The following is a 22,511-nucleotide window of genomic DNA, read 5'->3' as shown; positions in this document are numbered from 1 at the left end:
AATTCGTGGCACAATTCAAACGGGATCGAAAGATAGGTTTTCTCTCCCCATTGACTTCAATATATAATTTTTTCTAAATAAGGTCCCATGGGTCGGAAGTAGGTGGGCGTGACTTCGCCTCTCTATAAGCATATTTGACAGAGACACAGTTTCCTTGCTAAGGCTGGCTCATCAAAACCTTTCACCTTAAAAAGAGATAATGGTCGACTTCTCATAAAAAGGGCATTTAGTTTGTTGTTCAACTCCTCACCACATTAAATGGATTGATCACAGCCTCCTTCCCCTCATAAGAGCCCATGCAGGCAAAGCAGAAGGGTTATAACTTCTCAGCTAAATAAATGTAGCATCTATTTTCCTCAGCTTTGTAAAAGTTCAAAATCTTATATCTGACCTTCTGAACACAATTGTTGGTATTTTATTAGATTCTTGCCACAGATATTCTACATTAGTAATATGTCTGACAGGTTTTCACATCTAGTACTGGTTCAGAGTTTATCCCCATTACTGAGTCACACTCACAATCAATATTTCAGGTCAGAGCAGGAGTCGTCCACCATCTGCTGGATTTACCCTCTCCGTGGGATTCCCATGGATCTGCCTATGGAGAACTCTCCACTTGGCGTGCTCCGTTGTGAAGCGGGCTGCCAGCTGGAAAGGAAGTTGGATGTTCTGCTGACTGGATATGTGCCGGGGAATCAAGTCCGGAAAAGCCAGGAAGGTGTGTGCCAGTTTGTGATATTGAGGACAAGCAGGATCATTTTTTGTACAATGAGGGGATATTTTGAGGGTTATAATTCTGACATTAAAGGTGCTGTACGTAATTCACCGCAACACTTTTTGTTATATTCCATGGAATGCTCTTAACATCCCGATAGCAATGAATATATTAAATGCTTTGACAATAAATACATACAAAAATGTCATCTGTGGAAGCCGTAGCACTGTAAAAAGCACAACCAATCATCTGAGCCGGCCCGGCTAAAATCACTGGATGGCCTTCCATCTGTGCACAAACTTATCTCGTGCCCTCATTGGTCATGTGTGCGTTCGTGTGTGTTGGAGGAGGGGCTCTGTAAGGAAGTCTGTAGTAAGGGGCAGATTTTTTCCGGTTGTGTACTTGCGCACTCGAGCTGGTTCCTCCATTCTTACCTACCCTACCTTTAAGTTAAACAAAAATTGCAGGCATTTTAATTTCTCCTCAAATCTGTTTTGGTTGTCTTTATTTCTAGTTGTCTTGCATCACCCTCTTCCCACTGCTTCCTTCCTGACAGTTTCCCAGGTGATGATAGAAGACTTCCTGTGCACGGTTCGTTCAGACAGTGAGACAGAGCGCTCAGATGTGGAAGACTGCCTCTCTGTCTCCGCTGAAGCAGCCAGGAGGGACCCTGAGACTGGAATCGTAACACTCTCACTTAATGTAGTCTACAGTCCCCTCAGGCCATGCAGGTAACACTACTGCACACAAACATGAATACACCTGACACACAATGACAAGTACCAGGAAAAGGAAGTGCACACTGAGAAAAACATTTGGATAGGAGAGGGAATGTGTCTTTTTGTTGCAGCAGATTTTGAGTTAAATCCTGCCGTTCTGTTGTTAAACCGATGTGGTATTATGAGCTAAAGCAAACAAACACTTTGCACACTCCAGAGAAACCATTGTGCACACAAATACAAATAGAGAAAACATTTTGAGATATACAAACCACAAACTCACACCACATTAAAGCCAAAAGAAAACCGAGAGATGTAGACATACACAACAACACCTATTTACAGAGAGAACTAAACACACAGAGTGAGAGTATACTGCAGACTCTGGGAGCGGCAAACAAATACCTCAAAAGTTAGAAAGCACACAACAGAGAAAGAAATACGCACATTTCCTCTGGACGGGAAAAACAGCAAAAGGATGCTAATAATAAGTCTGATAAACAAAACAAGCACATACTATATAAGCACATTCTCACACACACAGCAGAGGGCATACAAACCAAATGGGTTCCTCACATTAAGCGTTGCAAGTAGACATTGCATTCATTTATTTCATGTCTTCTCCTTCTACAGTACAGTCTCCTGTCTCTCTGCATTCATTTATTACAAACGTTCTACATGTGCTGAGTATTAATGTTTGGAGCTTAGGGTTACTATACTCTTTCCCAGGTAATTTGGGAGACAGGGCAGTATGAAAACAATTAAAGAGCTGTTTGAACATTAAAGCATGGAGACATGTCACAGTAGAGACGCAACATACAAATATGAAATAAAATGAGCATAATATGTGCCTTTTAACCTCAGTGTTACCCAGAGTTCCCGTTAGAATATTTTTTTGCCGGTCAACATGTCCGTTAAAGTTCAAATCTTCCGGACAACATTTGAAAAGTGCCGGTCAAAGTTCTTCTTTGTTATTTATTGAGCTTTAAAACAAATTGATAATGACTTTATATAATAATATAAGAATGAAAACGGAGCCTCGCTTTTNCACGTTTTTTTATTATTTATATAAATTTAAAAAATAATAATTTGAATTTTTTTAATTATAAATAAACTGTGAACTTTAATGCTACGATGTATGTGATGTCAGATAGTAATATAAGAGTAATACATGAAAGACATCACATACATCGTAGCATTAAAGTTCACAGTTTATTTATAATTAAAAAAATTCAAATTATTATTTTTTAAATTTATATAAATAATAAAAAAACGTGTTTATTGGGGGAGGGCAGGAATGTCAAATGGCGCCAGGTCTGCTTTAAGTACATTTTGCTTATAATACTTCGGCATTTTGACTTAATTTACTACATTTTATATTGTATTTTTATATTGATTTATTTTTTAGTTGCTGTCCTCATTGACTCTTCTCTGTAGCTTGAAACGCTTGTCAATGTAATCATTATTTCGCCTTTTTTTTATTGGCTTATTTGTACATATCCACAAATCCCAAACTCAGTCTCCCGGAGAAGTTCGAGACTTGCTTCACTGGTTTCTTTGAGAGAGATTATTTCATGTTCACATGTATTGATTGAACTTTCTTAGGACAAAAATAACGTATTGGACTTTTTAATTTTCTTACTTTTTCTAAAAAGAAGCAGGTCGCCATTTTAGCTTGAATAAGATTCTGAAAAACCAAAGCTATATTATTGTAGTAATGTCATTTTAGGGGAGACTATATCTACAACTAGCTAGCATTTTATCATTGAAATAGTGTGGAGAAGGAATTATTGTGTCATTATAATAGCACAAAGCAGACACATGCAAAACATCTCAGATTCTTGGAGGTATTTCTTTCAGAAAATAGGAGTCGATTTAGGCTAGAATTCTCTGGAAACACCAACAACAGGGATCACAACCCTATTTCATACCCAAAAGAAAAAAACTACTGAAAATACGCCAGAGAAAAATGCGTACATCAAAGGCAAAGCTCCCGTCATCATTTCTTGCTGAATTTTTTTGCAGGACACAGACTTTACTCTCTAATACTTCCGTTGTATTCTTAAGTAAATGCCAGCCCTGGTAACTACATGCCTATATAATATAATAACGGCTTCACTAAGCAGTACTTTCTCCTCTTTTTCCTCTACTTACCTAAACGTATATCCCATTTTCACCCTGACCTCACCTCCCTGTACACCAATGGTTCTGATCATCCTTTTTATCAAATGAACCCATATTTTCTATATCAGTATCCCCTCATCTGTGGCTCAGTAGTGCCCCCTAGCAAGGATGCACGTTACAGGCCCTGATCTCCTTCCTGTCCTTACAGCTGCCCGTCTGAGTGCCTTTAGCTTTTTTCTTCACCATCATGAATCGCTCCTGGATCCCCCCTCCACATGGTTTGGTACAGTCAGTCCAGCTGGACCACGGCTGCATTCTGCAACCTGCTAGAAAAACGATTTATCAATTTCTGGAGGCATGTATTAGCTTTAAGAATAATGACATAATTATTCCCACTAACCTGGCTGCTCCTCGACCGCTCCGTCTCTTCCCTGTTTACCCCGTCGCCTCATCCTTCCTCCTCCTCCTCTACCCCCCCTCTCCTCCTTTGTTTTCGAATGGCACTTCCTGATCTTGCACTTCTTCCTCTGGATGGTCTCGGGACAAGCGCTGCCCCCTAACTGTGGCTCCAGTTTGATCATACGGGTTCGAATGGTGTGTCCTTTACCGCACGACTTGTTGCACTCGGACCACTCGGACCACTCAGAGACCATGCAGTCCACGGCTGGAGAATCAAAGGAAGACAACAAAAGGAAAGGTCAGAAAAATAAAAACAAAGGAGGGGCAGATGGTTAAACCTTGCTGTGATTAGATCTTTGTGGCATCTATTGATAGATACACTTAAAATCATTTTTGTCTGATCTGCGTTCAGTGGTGCATTTGCCAAGTTTAACTTTCATTTTACTTTTACACCTTAGAGTTTCTGAATTTAAAGGCAGATCATGTTAAGTTCTGTGAGATCAAGTTGATATTCATCGGGTCTTCTGGACAATGTGAGATCACATTGTGTAAACTAAACCTAAATTACTACAGAATCAGCTTATTGTTTGACCATGAGACTTAAAGTATTCATCATCAAATATTGAATTATTTGAAAAAACTATATATATCTATAGACTATAGACTATAGAGACTGGGAATGGGAAGTAAAAAAAACAAAACATAAGAGCTGCATTTTCCAAAAAATAAATAAAAAGCTAAATGGTGCGACTGAAATGGGACAAATTATATACGCAATGAATGTTAAATAACACCTTAAAAACTGTCAGAAACACAACCCAAATCTCAGGAAGCAAGCATGTCAGGTTCAAATTAAAGTAAATGCACAAAGAATGTCCATTTCCTGTTTTGTTCTTCAGGTACTTACGGCACTCGGGCAGCATGCACTTCTCGCTCTGCTCCAGCTCCTCGCTGCACTCTGCAGGGTCAGACTTCAGCATCCTCTGACGTGTGCGCAAGCCCCGCCCACACGTCACACTGCACTCCGTCCAGTCAGACCAGGGGGACAACATGCAGGGGAAGCTGTCTGTCAACACAAGTATTTAAACACGTATGCTACAGTTATTAGCAGTTACCACGTTAAGCATTGAACTTGCATAATAAAGCTTGAACCTGACTTATAAACGTGTATGTCTCCCTCTTCAGTTTGTGTGTGCAAATTTACGAAGAAATGCCCCTGAAAAGTATGTGTTATGCTACTCTACAACAGATATAAAACAATATAAATATTACTCACGGCATTCTGGCATCATGCATTTCTCCACTTCGGCCACCTCTGTTTTACACATGGACCCGTCAATAGGAGGCATCTTCACCATGCGCTCACGTCTCTTCATGCCCAGGCCACAGGTGGCGCTGCAGGGGTCCCACTCTGCCCACTCAGTCACCACGCAGCTGCTGGGAGCTGTGGAGGAGGGCAAAATACAAAAATCACAACACAAATATTTATCAGTATATCAGTGTTTACGAGATTCCACGACAAGTTTTCGATTGACTGTTAAAGTCAAATCATGAGTCTTATCAGATGGGCCATTTTTCACCATATAAGGTCTCACAACTTGGAGACCTGATATGATCATACATGGAGCAATACATTAATGATTGAAATGTCATTATAGGAAACATGTAAACGATGAATACATGAAGATGTGGTGCAATGTCTAGGTCGTGTGATTTACGTAGCTCCGTTTTGGTTGCTCTTTAAGGAAGCCAACACACTGTCACAATAGAGTGGTGCAGGAATGAGTTATAAAACCTGGAAATGAGTTAGTATTTCATCACTTCTGATTTCCTGGTGTTGCAGTCAATGGGTTTTATGAACATGTTTTAGGTTAGACGCTTGAAATATGGTCTCTGGTTAACAAGAGTTTAAGAGATGTTCACGTACAATTACAATTGACTAAATAAGACTCAGAGGGGGGAAGTAACTAAGTACATTTCCTCACGTACTGTACTTGAGCACCATTTTGAGATACTTGTACTTTACTGGATTGTTTCCATTTTATGCTACTTAGCACTTCCACCCCACTACAATTCAGAGCTAAATCTTGTACTTTTCCTCCACTACATTTATTTAATACCTTCAGTTACTTTACAGATGTGGATGACTGATGTGAAATATAATCAAGTGTTAAATCAGACTTTAGTTCCACCTGGAGTAAGTTCACAAGCTACCCTGCAGTATACAAAGTCATTCAAACTAGCTGCACCTTTACCAGCTTTGATAACACTTTAATGATCAATCATTATAAAACATATCATATATATTATTCTGAAATGGACCAATCTGCATGATGATTAACAAAGGTATATTTTGATGCGTATACTTTTGCACTTTTACTTGAGTGACTTTTTGAATGCAGTACTTTTACTTGTAACATAGTATTCCTACACTTTGGTACTTCTACTTTTACTAAAGTACAAGATCTGAGTACTTCTACCACCTCCGATAAACCTCATCACGCCAAACTTTAACCTCTGTTAGCTTAGTGGTGTTGTTAGAAGTTAGTTGGTCCGTAATGTAGACTAATGTTAGCTTTTTACTTCTGGCAATTGCATTTTTGCTTAATAAATTATAAACTATGTTAACATATGGACATTATCCTGCTGAACTAAATATGTAACTATCATAAATGTGTGTTTGCCACGGAGCTTAATCTGCAATATTCCCCAAATCCAAGGGAAAAATTGCATAGTTTTTTTGTCAGGGGAGCCCTTGTGTTGCTAACTTCCAGGTCAACTTACAAAAACACATCATCACTGGACCACTCTATATCACCAAGCTAGTACAAGTTAAAGTATTGATGTTTCTTGTGAACAAATTAACATTAAACGTCACCTATAATGCAAAATCCACTTCTTCATGTCTCTTCTACATCAACATGTGTCCCCTCTGTGGAAAGAGATTCTGAAAGTTTCAGGAACAAAGATTCTCTCTTTTTGTCCTGATCCATTTATATAAAAACCTGTCTGAAAATGAGCTGATCAGATTTTGGACACCTTATGATGTCATAACGATGTTTTGGCTTGTGTAACCATTAGCCAATCACCAACCAAGGTAACAACCCCCCCCACACCTTATCNTCAGCAAACCCGGCTGACGTCTCGCCTCACAGTGCACGACCAGCACATGCCAAAAATTTGTACAGGACCTACATCCATTGCCCGGTCTGGTAAGCGTCGTTACCATTCGCTTGTAAACAGAACTCACCTAAAGATCGTCAATGGCCTTCGGTCAATTCCCTCGCCTCCCTCCGCCGTCTCCACACCCTCTTAAATCCTTCCAACTTCTGGTCTGCTCGGCGACGTAACGACCTACTCGACGTCTCCAGCCTACCGTGTACGTCCCATTCTGGTCGGTCCTCCCTCGAACGGTCATCAGGCATCCGCACTCTTACTGCTCTCGGACCTGGTCCTGGACGCACAGCGTAAGACCCAGTCCGCTCCCCTGCATATGTGGGACTACAACGTTCTCCCATAGACGTCGCGCCGCAACATCGTCGATACAAAACGTCACTTCCTGTCAAACAATAGATCCCCAGTTGTGGTCTAAGGGAACGTCAGACTCAGCCCCTTTTGTTTTCTCCCATGGCTACAACTAACAATCCAGTCTCACCCTGTTAGAAAAGGGCTTCTTTTCGTCAAGTCAGAACAGTTCCAACTCGAACTCCACCACTCGTCTGTAGTGACTCCTCTACAAGCGTATCTGTTCGTCTCTACGCACGTTGTTGGCCCAGAGACTGCCCGCCTTTACTGAACGCCAACAGCAGTCGCACTCGTCACCATACTTTTTGGTATGCCCAATTATTGTCTATGCGTCGCTCGAAACACATGTTCACTCTTCTCCTCCCCTGGTTTCCTGTCTCGGACTCCCTGGGGACATCACTAACTGTTCCCAGCCGTAGCTGGGAGAGGTTCAATGGACATCCACGCCAGGAAGACTCCATACCTCCACTCCTCCCTTTCACGTCTCGGACTTTGAGGTTCAAGAACCACCTCTCACACTTGCCTCCTAGACTACTAGGTGGCCACAACTTACGTCGTGTATCAGGTCGTCCTAACTCTGTGCTCCTTCCCTCTCGACGGAAATCGTCACACGTCAAGGAGTCTCTGTCGTTCCTCCCGTCAAAGACAAAGGATAAACAAAACTTCTACACAACAATTCACAAATGACACACCAAGAAAAGCCTCTAATGTAAACTCCTTTGTACGTTTGTGTCAGAAAGCTTGAAGTTCTCTTGTGTTCAATTACATTAACATTAAGGGGTCCCGTTCCTAAGTCTACAATACGCACTGTCTGTAGCCAAGACTTGTATTATTTTCCTTGTGCTCGAACTCTTGAAGTTCCACATTCTCAATATCGTACACCAATTGACATGAAGGGGTCCCCGTTCACTCTTAAGTCTACATACGCCAATGTATGTAGACAAGACTTTATTATTCTACCTTGTGCTCTCAGACTCCGTGTGCCACCTCAACAATGATTACGTTAACATATTGACCATACGCACTGCGAGGGGGACCCAAGTTCCCATCAGCAAAAACACGTGGGTTTGCTATCCTGGCTCCAAAATGGTGGAATGAGCTCCCCATTGACATCAGGACATAAGTTAGCTTGCACATCTTCCGGCGCAGACTGAAAACTCATCTCTTTCGACTCCACTTCGAGCGATAGAATTACTAACAAAGCACTTATATACTAATAAAGGACTGGCTTATCTAAAGCCAGTCGAGTAGCACTTGACATTTTTTAGCTCTCTGAAACCTGATGTACTTATATGATTCTGTTTTCTTCAAAGTTGTATCTTGTTGGTCGAACGCACTTATTGAAAGTCGCTTTGGATAAAAGCGTCAGCTAAATGCAATGTAATGTAACGTAATGTAGGAGTCTTGTTTCCAATAGGAATGAAAGCACTTGCTGTGCATCTGGGTGGAAAGCTGTGGGTTTCCTTGAAGTTGCCCAGCAGTGTGATTTAAAGGATTTAAGCATGAGCTCTCTTACTGTCCCCATGAAAGCTATTTCCTGTATGTGTGTGTTCCAGCTTATTGTGGAGCCCCACTCCTTCACCCAGCTTGGTGTCCGGTTCAGTCCTTCATCCATCGGAAAGGGGAACCACGCAGCAAAGATCACTTTCACATGCCCTCAGGTGTATATACTGTATACACACACAAACACAGAGCAAATTCATTTCATACATCACTGTCCCCTGCCTTCACACATACACACACTAATACACACAGACACACATACTGTAGGTGCAGGGATAGTTTAATTCTCTTCATGCTTCTGCACCAGTGTGGCTGGAGGCATTATGTTTTCAGCTGTTCTTTATGTCCTTCGGTCCCATTTTTGTGAGTTTTGGGAACGCCAAGGAATAATTTCTTTAAATTTGGCACAAATATTCCTTTTACCTCAGGGTTGAATCCTATCGATTTTGGAGGTGAAAGATCAAGGTCACTGTGACTTCTCAAAACATTTTTGGCCATAACTCAAAAACCATATGCTAAAATGTATCTAAAAATAGTTATAGTCAGCTGTTGTTAATGTGTTAGTCTTTTCCTTAGTTGCAGGATTGGTGTGTGTTGTTTAGTGGGCGTGGCCTTATACCAGACAGCGAGGAGCCCCTGAGCATCTCATCCCTGATTGGCTCCAACGCCTCCATCACCATTCCCTTCAGAAACCCCACTGAGCTCCAAGTCGTGGTCGACATCTCACTCACAGGTCACAATCAGTCCTCTTCTTTCTCTAACAGACACTTTGTCCCTCATACGTGTGTTCTCGTCAAACTCACATGTTTATAATACTGTCTGTATTGATATGACTTCTTAGATAAGGACCCAAATGGGGCCTCCAACTGCCATCAAATAACTACTGACAAGCAGGTCTTCTCTATCCCTCTGAGACACACTGAAGGTGAGTTACTGATATGGTCTTCACAACATTAGGACAAAAATGATATGGTTACCACGGGTGTTTAATTTATATTCGTTATTTTTAGGTTAGTGGGCAGTACATTTGTTTTTTAAATGTTGTTGACTGTCTTTCATCTTGGCTGCAGGCATTCAGATCAGTGAAGGTGTCAGTTTGGATGTGCCTGTAGTGTTTTTGCCTAACACCATGGAGCTACAGCAGGCCTGGCTCTGCATCACTATGAAGCCCTGCAGCACCCCGGGGAGCAGTACCTGTAACGTGAGGTGTGTGTCTTATTATTATCTGCATAATGCCAGAGTCTATGCCTGAAGGCTGTACTATAGAGAGGCCAAGTCCCTCCCTTTCCGGGGGAGCTCCACGGGACCTTATTTCGGAAAAAGTATGTATTGAAGTCAATGGGGATTATCTTTCGATCGCGTTTGAATTGTGCAACGAATTACACATATGATGTTTGTCAATTTAAAAGATAATTTTGGAAGTCAAAAAAATTAAAATGTGTCGTAAAACTGTGAAGCAACACTTGAGAACCGCGCCCCCCGAAGAATACTCGCCCTCTGCCTCCCCGACACTAGTTAGATCAAATTACCACCACTCTCAAGTAGTTGGTTGTAATCTTACGGGAAGCACAAACTACTTCTTATGCTGGGGATCACGAGAAAGAATTCCCACTATGGAAACTCGGTCGGGAAGTCGTTCCTTGCACAGAGAACAGTTTGGGTACCGAATAATGCGGTCCGCGGTGCGGGTGGATGAAGCGCTGGTGGTACCTGGAATAAATCTTTTTAATATATAACTGTTCTTTACCCCTCTCTTTTGGGATAGAAAGCTAGGCAATACTTAACACCGGTACTTAATTGTGTCATACTACAAACAGTAGATTATTTAGTAAAAGTACAGTTTTTTCGAGTGTCAAACAGCTTTTGACAATTTATATTCTGGTACTTTTATACGTTTATCTTCTGATGTTTAGAGGTACGACCGAGAATGCCTTGTTGGATGAGGGTCTGAACCTCACTAACAAGTGGAGAAAATTATGAAAGCGGAAGTAAGACTTCTTCTTCACTTTACACCGGTTGCACTGACCGGCAGAACAACACACCGACGCTCTTAGCCCTCTACTCAAGTAACTCGCTGTAAGANTCTGAGAGGTATTTGGTTAAAAAGAACACAATGGTGCTCTAGGAGGAGATTCAGGTGATAAGGTGTGGGGGGGGTTGTTACCTTGGTTGGTGATTGGCTAATGGTAGCCAATCACCAACCAAGGTAACAACCCCCCCCACACCTTATCACCTGAATCTCCTCCTAGAGCACCATTGTGTTCTTTTTAACCAAATACCTCTCAGAGGGGCGTGGGGCTCCTTATTTTCATCTAAAGTAACAGACAGAGAATCAGCACTTTTGAAACAGGGCTGAAACAGAGGGGATTATGGGATGCTACAATGATCTGTTTGGTGTTTGGAGCCAAACACTTGAGAGACATGTTTTGTATATATCTGAGACCTATAATATATTGATGAAAAACAGTATAATAGGGGACCTTTAAACAAATATGAATAAAAAAGGGATTCAATCTAAGTGTCATCTAAGACTCACAGCATTCATCGTTGACGACACACTTCTCCGTGTCCTCGGTCTGGAGCTGGCAGTTGGAGCCGTCCTCAGGATACTGTTTGACATATCGCTCCCTGGACCTCATGCCCATCCCACAGGACACACTGCAGGCTGACCAGCTGATCCACTCCGACATCATGCAGGTCGACGGCTCTGTCAATCAGGAGAACAACAAAAATATAGCAAGATGCAATAAGAAGAACATCCTGACATTTTATATTGGGCATGTTTCAGTGTTAAATCCTGATGACAACTAATACATTGGTACATCCACTGCTGGAGTTGACCATTCATTTCAATGAGTAATATACACAGGAAAGCTTTGGTCAAATGTTTTTGTCTGCCACTGCAAAAAGTTGGTAGACTGTAACAGGAATAATTATGTACATTAGACAGAATCATGTGGTTCCTTCACATGAGGAAATTACACTATTTGTGAAAGGGAAAAACATAAGCTTATCCCAGTATTCTCCAGCAACATTTAAATGAGCATGTATCACTCAGATATTTCCAATCAACCTTACAACCTAACTGTAATAATTGTGAATGATTAAACCTGTGTTTTCTCATTGGGAAAGGGAGACATTTTAACATTAATTTCAGCCTGCAGGTTGCAGCAGTGTTTTAACGAAATGTCTATAATGATAGTACTTAAGGTAGATATGTGTATTACTTAAGCAGCTGTGATTGAAGTTGGCTGTGTTTATACAGTGCCAACCATAATCATAGTGCCAACCATAATCATAGGTCTATCAATGCAATCTGTCACTGTACGATGTTGGCCTGGGGCAAGCTGTAATTTATATTAAATGTGGATTCACTCATAATTATACTCTTTACTATGGTAGTTTCTATTATTCTGGATCATGATACATTAGATGTTTCCCAAAATGTCTGGAAGAGGACAGTCACTTTTTTTATAACCATACATTGACATGGGAGTTTTATTTTTTCCCTATGCGCATACAGTAGTAATGTTAGGCTTCTTGGTGAGAAATACTTCCACCTGCCAACAGAAGATGTCACCAACCCAACGTTTAATGGCCAGCTGAGCTACAGCTTCTCACTTTTCTTACAAAGGCACAATACATTTGAATCATTACTCCATGAATATACACATCATTTAATAATAAATAAACCTATCTTTTTAACCAGTATGTTTCTTAATTTTCTCTTAACTTTCTCTTTATTTGCATGTATTTGTTTTTCTAAAATCTATTTGTTTTTTCATAAATGTCAGCATTTCTAAATGTGTTTTGATTTATTAATTAAATTCCCTTGACACACTTATCCCTTCCTCTCTACATCACTTTATTCCTTCCTCCCTCCCTTCCTTAGACCTTTTATCCCTACATTATCTTATCTCTCCCTCCCTCCCCCCTTCCCTCCCTCCCTCCCTCCATCCATCAATACATCCTTCATCCCTCCATCCATCCATTCATCCCTACATCCCACTAATTTGTCCAATCATCTCTCCTTCCTTAAATGTCTTCATCTGTTTATCCCATGCTCCCTTCATCCCTCCCTCATACCTTAGTCCCATCCTAACCCTCCCTTAATAGATAACTACATGCCTCCTTCCCTACATCCACCTCTTCTTGTGTCCCCTTATCTCTTTTTATTTTATTTGGTGCATACTTTCTGTCTAATTATAGATACTTGTGGGAACTTGTGTTCAGATAATTTTTCGACTCACAAAACAAACTTTCTTACACTCTCCCTCTGTTTCTATCTGAGAACATAATTGCTTACCGGCTGTGGCCTAATAAAGCAGAACTAAGTGAATCATTTATAAAAGATGCAGGTTCTTCCAGCCCAGGCGAGTTCTCCAGAGAGCCAAAGTGTTTCCCAGGAATATGAATCACCCACGGCGTCGGCCCCCGCCCTGCCCCAGCATGAACCCTGCAATTATCAATCTCCCACCCAGCGCTAACGGAGCGCTAAATGAAAACACAGTAGAGGTGTGCAGGAACAAAAAGCTACAGTGTGTGAGGAGCTATCTGATGTACATCGATAAGAAGACTTATGTGTGTGTGTAATGTTCCTGCAGACTTAAACACTCTGAGCTTCACTCGTCTGAAGTCAGGTAGACATCTTAAAAGGAAAGAAGGAGAAGACAGATACTGTGCTGCGTCTCAGCATTTGTTCCAAACTGACAAATTCACTGGCAATTGGATAAAGTCAAACTCCTGGAGCTTTGTTCTTGTGTGTTTGTTGGAATGTCGTGAGTTGTTACTTGGAGTAAAAGAGCATCAAACTGAAAACTTTGGGGAAATCAGAAAGAAAGACGACAACAGAGATACTGAAGAGATAGTTGACTGAGTGGTTTAAAACACATCAGCTTTGATACTTGAATTACCGTGAAGCTCTACACTTTGTTTCTGCATCTTACTGGAATGAAATCCATGAACGTACATGAAAAGCATGGTGCGTTCTCTTAGTCAAGGATAAGCCTTGCTGATAGCCAGCTGATCCACATAATCTTATGTTTCAGAGGAGTAATTACTTTATCCAATCAACAATATTTACACTGTGTGATTAGGGATTTGTATGTTGTGACATATGCTGATGATGTAACCATATTAACCTCAGCTGATTCCTCTGTAATCACTGAGCTGGCACCCATTTCACTTTCAGTTGTACCTTTTTTCAGTTCAACTGCAAGTTGTGAAATGGCTGCACAATTATAGCCCTGGTTTAAATATTCCCTCAACGACATGAATATAAATTAGGAAGCGGCACACATTCCAAAGTTTAAGACAAAATAAACAAAAAATGGTCTGAAACGGCTAAGCTTTAATCTGCTTATTATTTTCAGGGTTCACTGATCACCCCTCTTGTTGATATAAACACCCCAACTCATAAGAAAATGAAATCCTTGTGATTTAATGCTTACAGTTTGTGTGTGATGAAATGCTTAAGCAGACTTTCAAACTGTCAGAACTATTAAGTTTAAAAGTAAAAGGTTTTTCTTCTTTGTGGCCTAAACTATTAATTACCTAAAAAACACAAGTAGAATAGGTTATAGAGTGTTACAAACGCAGAAGTTTAACTTAAAACAAAGTGCACATTTTTGTTTTAAATGTGTATCCTGTAATATTAAGAACATGACAATGGGAGATATTGGTTAATCCTGCCACCCTATGTTTTTATTGGCAGACAACAATTTAATTAAGAGGAGTATTGACTACGATCATAGATGTAATAAACAAGCTAAGCCACATCTGATTTGCATAAAGTGTTGTTAATAGGACTGATGCTGGGCTGCTGTTCGACGTTTAGCACGTATTTTAATTGAAATCAAAAGAAAGTGGTTTCTGCTTATGATCATAGAGATATAGTCACAACACAAGAGGACATGTATCACTCATGAAAAACAGAAGGTAAAACAAAGTCTGTCCCCTTGCTAAACTTGAATACAGACCTAGTGTTGGAAACTTTAAAAAACGTGGAATGTCCTTTACTGCCTTACCTTAAGCCTTTTCATTGTCTGTAATATGTTAAACAGTTGTAGTTCTCGCCTGTGCTTGTCCTCTGAATCACTGTTTTGTTCACTTCAGTCTCATGTGTTGCAAACAATAGTGCCTCCAATTGTAAAATGGCTTCCTAAAGACGTTTCATTTCAGATATAGTTCCCTCTGCTGCAGGGATCATCTGCAATGGAAGGGTATTACAAGATTGGCCATTTTACAGTATGTTACTGTGTTATTATGTTAACAATTCCAAATGACCAAAAACCAAAAAGTTCAACCGAGGCCATTGGAAATGACAAACCAAAAAATTAGACATCTTGAAATACCGATGTTTGAGTTTACAATCAAATTTGTCCTTTAAGCAGAAATATATGTAAAAGACATTGCATGTCAAACTATTCAATAGTTGCAGTTAAGCCAATTCTTATATGATGGATAGGCTGCCATTGCCATAGACTACCAACCTAAACATGGCCAAAGAGCAGTACAAATGTTACTTATTAACCATTTTATTTTTTTACCATTTTAATTCATTGTGCACTTTTTACTTGTAAAAAGTAAGTGGATTTTATGACTGTGAAGGCTCGTTGGTGAGGTAAGAGTTCCCTTTTAGGACATGTTAAGTGGTCATAAAAGAGCAGTTGCATTTAATGTAATGAGGTGAATAAAAAATGAGCTGTTTGGCTCTGTTTCTAGAAGTGCCTAGACAGAACCAAATAACTGTTATTTATTAATGGGCAAATGGCTGAGAATACTCGTGTCATTAACCTACTTTTTAGTTTAACTGTTTTCTCAAACTGTGTCATGTCTGGTTTTACTTCCTGTCTTTGTGTGTTTTCCAGCCTGTTTTGATTGTCTTATTAGTTTAACCTGTTTCCCATTAGCCCTAAAACCACCTGACCTCCTGTAAACCTGCACTTTATCCCCTCATTAGTTGTATCTAGACCAAACCTTTAATGAAAGTGTTTGCTGTTAAGTGCTCTTGTCTTCAGCATCTAGATCCACCCTGCTCCTCTTGCAGTTGGTTATTTTCCAAATCACTCTAATTTAAATCTTGATGATTCTACAAACAAAAATCATCCACACTACAAAAGCAGCTGAACCCTTACAGTCGCACCCACAAGTGGTCCCCTCCAAGTTGAAGACCAGCCGGCAGACAGCCTGGCCGGCTCTGTTGTGATCGGTTTATATCTCTATAATTCTACAAAATAACCTCTTCCCAGTACAAGTGCGGCTGATCACTTAGAGATGCATCCACTTGGGTGTTCCCCTCCAAGTTTAAGGCCAGCCGGCTGACAGCCATCTGACAGCCGAATGTCGTCTAAATGCCAGACTCTGGTAGTTTGTCCCCCTCCTCCTGGTTCCTTACTTGGCCGTGACTTGATACAACTGTTACATTGCCCATTGTTTGAATTGCAGGTTTTAAAATTGATAATATTTCTAAAAAACCCCGCTAAGGTTCACTGAAATATCGTTGTCAATGTTTATGCCATGGTCAACACAGTGTTTCCCTCACACACAGTAGTTGCTTGAACTTCAATAAGGTGTCAGTGCACTACTATCATTAGCTTTTCAAGTAAACCTTGAAAGTACTGTAGTTTATATTATTAATAACATTTTTAACTCACCAGCTTTTATGGAGGGAATACGATATAACCGTTAACTAGCGTCATTATTTTATGCATACAAAAATCAAGCTGTTCTGTGTCTGTGATGGAGGAACATTCTCTCCTGGCAGATACGATAAGACCAGCTGAGTTAAACTGCAGCAGTATCCATCAGTGCTTTGAATAAACCATTGCAGCTGGTTTCCTAAGGGCCAAAGACTTGTTGAGCAAAGGAAAATAATTCTCAGCAGGGACCCTCACCGACCTGCTGAGGCCCTTATAGATGGTTCCATCTGTTCATTACAATTACAGTACAGTGCCTAGCTTAGGGAAAACCTTACCTACATTTTTCACAACTGTGGTCCCCCACATCCCAACCCAATTCTCATAAATCTTCTGTATTGTATGTCTGTGTGCGATTTTACCCTCCATACTGCATCCCGGGCCCATGCAGGGCTGGAAATCTTGAGTGTGGGGACACGGCACAGAGAGGTCCAGCTGGGCCTTCAGCATCCTCTGCCTCATCCTGCGTCCTTTTTCACACGTGGAGCTGCTACAGGCCGACCAGGGAGACCAGGCTGAGTAGATACATGTCTCTGGTGTGTCATCTGAGAGAGAAACACAAAGGGGTGTTAAGTGAACGCAGGAGATGCCAAAGAAAAAAGGCTTTTTAGTTTTTCCGTTCAAATCTTGTGCCCATTCATTGATTGTGATGCTTTATATTTTTCAAGTAATGGAGCATAATCAATTTTCTTCAGTAGAAATACATTTAGGAGATTTTAAGATATGTACAGTGATGTGCCTGCCCTTGCTATTCAAAATGTACAGCAGTGTTTGCAGATATCAATTTGACTACAATCTTACTTCATACTTTACACCTCGCACGAAAAGTTGAGTCAACATTTGCAACATAATGTAGTTTCAAAGATTCTATTGTCATTATGCAAAATATGGAGTGCATAGTTGTTGGCAATACAAAAGGGGCTCTATTATGCTAATTGTTAGGTTCATATATGTATTTTGTGCTTCTACTATGACATGTTTATATGTTTTAATGTTCAGAAAGGTCTTTATTTTTCTCATACTGTCTGTGCTGCTAAACCTCTTTCCACCCTCTGTCTGAAACCAGAGGTCAACCACTTAGCGATGTCAGAAATGTCCGGGCCCTTACCCTATCACGTACAATGTGTTGGATGCACAAGTGTCACATAGTGATGTCATTATGTTACGGAAATTAACAAAGGAGTCCAATGGAGGCGTTTCAGGAAGGGGGGGATGGAGGGGGCGGTAGTGTGTTGGAGAGAAACTCCGTCTGGAGGGAACCCAGGGATTTTAGCCTTTGCAGACCATTTACATCCACAACAACCAATATAACACATAGGGAAGGGAAGACCCCGAAAGCATTTCAAGGCCTCTTTCCGGCCCAGGCTAGATCCTCGTACAGATCATATCATAACCATTTAGAATCTGCTCAGGAAAGTTTTGTTTCATTTTCATCCCACTACAACAGCTGAACTGATTTGTCACAGTTAGAGGAGGGGGGAGAAGATTAGGCTGACATTTATTATTTCACAACTTGTCCAAAGGTGATTACTGCAAGTACTGGACCATTAGGAGCCACAGAGTGACATCTGAGAGGGATAGAACGGATAGAGCGAAAGAGAGGATTTGTGAACGTCTCGCCCAATTATCAGAGCGAGCAGAGCTACGAGAAGTAGCAGGGGGACTGGCTTCAATTAAAAATGCTCTCTCGGGGTTCAGAGAGGCTGAGATAATGAGGGGAGAGGCGAGAGAGAATAGAGCATCAAGCCTCAGGGACAAACCTGAGTGGGTCCAATTCTCTGGGATAACGTGTGATGACAGAGGAGAATGAGGGAACAAAGGAGCAGGAGAAGCAGAGATGAAGGTAAGAAGGGAGTTGATGTGTAAGTGAGAGCAGTGAAGCTCCGGCAGACTTTGTGGACCTGTTTCGTCTCCGTACTGTCATCTCATAAGAAAAGAGGGGAAATGTACAGGTAGAGTAAGAGAGGAGGGAAAGAAGCAAATGGTCTATGACTGACTGAGGAAGACGTGTGTTAGGCGGCAGGAGATTCTTGTTAAAATTGTGCAGTGTCGGTAAAATCCTGCACTCTGCCCAAGGCCACTTAAAATAGCCACAAAGCGCACAGTCCCAACACGTCATGCACTGTTTGTACTGTTAGCCCCTCTGTGGTTTAAAAAGGACAGAAGGAACAGCTCATCTTGTAACTAAAATGTCACAGCAGTGATCAGAAAAAGGGCAGGGTAATAACAGAAAAATAACTAGTGTGTTGAAATGTGTTCTATCTTTCCAAAAAGGGACACCCACGCACGCACTTTGATACGCACGTGTTATTACTGTAATATGTAGTACTATAATTTTGTAATTTAGTGGCCTACAGCATAATGGCATTTTGTTGGAAAGTCACATTGGAATAGACTGCTAAAGTGGTTGACGTGCAAATGCATTTCAACGGCAAAAAACACTAAGAATCTATTTCGAGAAACGCACTGCTTTTTCAAAAACGATGCAAATATGAAAACAAACATGTGCCAAAACACATGCAAATTAAGACACATCTTCATTAACGATGACCAGACATGCGCAGCGTTTACTAAAAGCGCTGCATAAACGAACATGCTGCAAATACAGAGCAAGAGGCTCAACACAACGGAAACAGGGACACTAAAAAGTGATGCGCACAGCTGGGGCCAGTCTGTTACTGACGTGTGGGGGTTATAAAAGTGGGCAAACGTCCCTGGAAATGTACGTAAAATGTACGTTTTATTTACTTTTTTAATCAATGTGATCACATGATTCCTTCCGAAATTTATTGCGGATCTGCTGTAAACTAGCGAGCTAATGTAGCTAACCTGGACATTTCAAATATACTGACAAAATACTTACATAATTGAACAGATTAACTGTGCTAACAGTGACAGTTGGCCAAGTAAAAAGTTAAATCTATAAAGAGCCCAATTACAATTGTTAGAAAGGCAACAGCTACATAATGTCATTGGAGATCAATGATTGGTGTACATTTTTGGTTTAATTCACAACATCACAAACTGTCATCTCCTTGGCTTCTCAGTGTTCTATATTTCAATGTAGCATCTACACTCACTATTTTGATTTTTACCATTACAATTTCTAACTTTGATAGACGGTAAGCTCGTTAGCATCATAGTTCTGCTGTGATGAAGTGTTTCCTACAGATGTACATGTATTGACCGGCAGGGTCCCCATTGTTTATTATCTCCGTCATCTCGTGGAGGCCTGAACCCATAGTTATTTACTTTTAACGTATTTTTTAACTTTTTTTAACTAAAAGTAAAGAAAATAATTTCTTCTGCATCTTTTTTGTTGTTTGAGGTGCAACGACACAGCAGCTTTTAGGCATGGTAAAAAGGTTTGATTCCTCATGGCGCCAATTCTTTTGATTTTTCAGTTTTGACTGGAAAGTGGGGGGGCCGCCATTTTGCCAGGCAGTGACGTAGCGCTGCTGTCATATATAGTATGTCAAAAGTTAAACATATGCACCACTAAAGCTCAACAATAACAATTCAGTACACATACAGTAATGAACTGTAAAGTAGAGGTTGTGATTCTAAAAATCTATTTTTCTCACCTTAAACAAAGTGCTTTGACATTACTGAAAATGTTAAAAAAATGCAATCTGATCGCTTTTTAAGGGAATGTAATTTGAAGAAAGCAGTCTGGTTTTAACACCCTTTAAATAAACCCCTCATTTCAATGTGATTAACAAGCTTAATTCCATCTGGCAACCTTCCAGTCCCAAGAATCCCCAACCTTTAAGCTCTATTACCCTAGCCTAGAACATAATAGTGCATGCAGCTCAGCTCATAATAATGGTGGGGAATAATAGCATAATTAGTATTTGTCAACATTAGTGAAGGATTTTCTTCATTTATTCATAATGCTTTATTAGAGTTAGAATCATTATTGTTTAACTCCTGTTTGCCTACAATTATTCTGCTCACGGGATTAGCCTAGTGTCTTTAATCAAGCTGTTGTTTCAAGGTCAGCTGTGAACAACGGACATTTGTTTTGTATCCATCAGAAACCACCATGGTATACATTAGAATATTCCCTTTTATATTCGTGTAGAGCAGGGGTCGGCAACCTTTTTGATATGAAGTGCCATTTAAAAAAAAAAATGTTATCAGCGTGCCAACGATTGAGAATTATCAACGGGGGGGGGTTGAGGAGCTTGACGCTCGTCAACTATCAGCAGGAGGGCGGGGGAGCCTCGCTGCGGGGAAGCAGTGTGTGGACAATCACATTTAAATAATTGGTTTAAACGGCATAATAATAAGGACGATCGTCCGTTCTGTGATTCTCCAGAGCACACATGGGATCATGCAGAGTGAGAAGAGATCGCTGTCGCCTTTAAGGAGAGAGAGAGAGGGGTGCGCTTGTGCATGTGTGTTTGTGAATGGTAGAGCGACCAGTTGAGGGAACGTGTGTATGTTTCCTGGAAGTGAAACGGGGGAAGCAGAAAAACAGAGGTCTGTGATGTATTTTGTGAAACAGAAGAACAGCTAATAAATGCAACGGCCTCCCAAGAAGAGCTCGCGCCCTTCTCCAGTCACTTTAAGCCTAAAGTGGGTTATTGAAACCTGAAGCTTGGTTGCTTCTGGCCCCTCCTCGGACTACGGTCTGGGAGCCGACAGGAAAGTTCAACACACAGATGGCCAGTCCGCCCCTTGTAGCATATTTATTTCGATGAAAGATGAGCAGTTTCCGCCACTGGGCTTTCAACTAAATAAACACAGCCACGCAAAAACTGCGTCATTTGTACAGCCCTTATGGGTACTGCAATTAGGTGGAGTGCTTTACTCCGTGGGTGAAACGGATCAGCACTGGCACCACGGAGGAAAGCGGCAAGAAAGTCACCTGGGAGTTAAAGAGAGCGGGGCTGCGTTGCGGGCATGGCTTCCTTCTGCAGGTAACGGGGAGACGCGCTCTGGCGGCGGTCTCGCGTTCAGGATCCGAAAATGTAATTTAAATATTTTGCACGCTTATTCCACTTATTCCTAGTGTGCCACTGGTTACGTGCCGCCGTGCCAGGATGCTGGCACGCGATGCCAGGGGTTCGCCGACCCCTGGGTGAGCATTAAACCTTGGATTCATGATTTGCTAAACGTATGCCGAGCACAGAAAAGAAAAACAGCAGCAGACAGAAAGAGGTTAAAAAAGGTGCCGGGCATCAAAAACTAAATCAGAAGGAGACAGAAGGAAAGTAAACACGTACAGGAACTAGTCAGAAGAAGACTTACAGGAAGTAAAGCACTATTATATTAAATAGGAAAATATGGACAATGACGTGTGAACATTTAGCAAATGCATACGGAGTAGTATACTATTCATGCCGCATCCATCACATTAGTATGCATAAAAAAGTAAGGTGGGCCCGCCCCGAATTATGCAAATTGATGTCTAAGTCCCGCCTCCCATTTATTCGAGGTGTGGAGTATCCCAAGTAGGGTGTGATATCCCAAGTAGCGGTGAGATCCGTCGATAGGAGGGGGGTGATGTGTATTTCACACGTAGGTGTGAAATGCCCACTGTTAGCGCCTTATGGTGTCTTAATACAAAAATGCTGTTCAATCACATTTAGTATGCATAAAAAGTGACCAGGGGGGGCCGCCCCCCCAATTATGCCAATGATGTCCCCCACCGTCCCACTCACACCCCTCCTGTCTCCCCCCGCCCCCTTCCTTTGACTGTGATGTCAGAAAGGACAGTGGGGGTGGGTTAGATGAAAAAAAAGAAATCCGTGGCAGACTAAATAAAAAAGCCAGTCATTTCCACTCATCAAGTCCACCTTTCAAAAAAGAAAAAAGATGGGC

At 41.1% G+C, this 22,511-nt stretch overlaps 1 protein-coding gene across 1 annotated transcript in view; it reads right to left on the bottom strand.

Moving 5' to 3' along the window:
* Window positions 1-2,920: 2,920 nt before the first annotated feature.
* LOC104949966 (uncharacterized) overlaps window positions 2,921-22,511 on the bottom strand; it is a 42,236-nt gene continuing 22,645 nt past the window's right edge. The window contains exons 24-29 of the mRNA XM_010776413.1: window positions 17,045-17,227; window positions 11,522-11,692; window positions 5,234-5,401; window positions 4,865-5,023; window positions 3,959-4,222; window positions 2,921-3,881 (exon numbers count right to left, since the gene is read on the bottom strand). Coding sequence (XP_010774715.1) covers window positions 3,718-3,881; window positions 3,959-4,222; window positions 4,865-5,023; window positions 5,234-5,401; window positions 11,522-11,692; window positions 17,045-17,227 — 1,109 coding nt within the window. The 3' untranslated portion in view covers window positions 2,921-3,717. The remainder of the gene's footprint in view (window positions 3,882-3,958; window positions 4,223-4,864; window positions 5,024-5,233; window positions 5,402-11,521; window positions 11,693-17,044; window positions 17,228-22,511) is intronic.

This window comes from Notothenia coriiceps, unplaced genomic scaffold (assembly GCF_000735185.1).
Source record: "Notothenia coriiceps isolate Sejong01 unplaced genomic scaffold, NC01 NC01_scaffold00000339, whole genome shotgun sequence".
NCBI lineage: Eukaryota > Metazoa > Chordata > Actinopteri > Perciformes > Nototheniidae > Notothenia > Notothenia coriiceps.
This window is presented reverse-complemented; position numbering and strand designations above follow the sequence as displayed.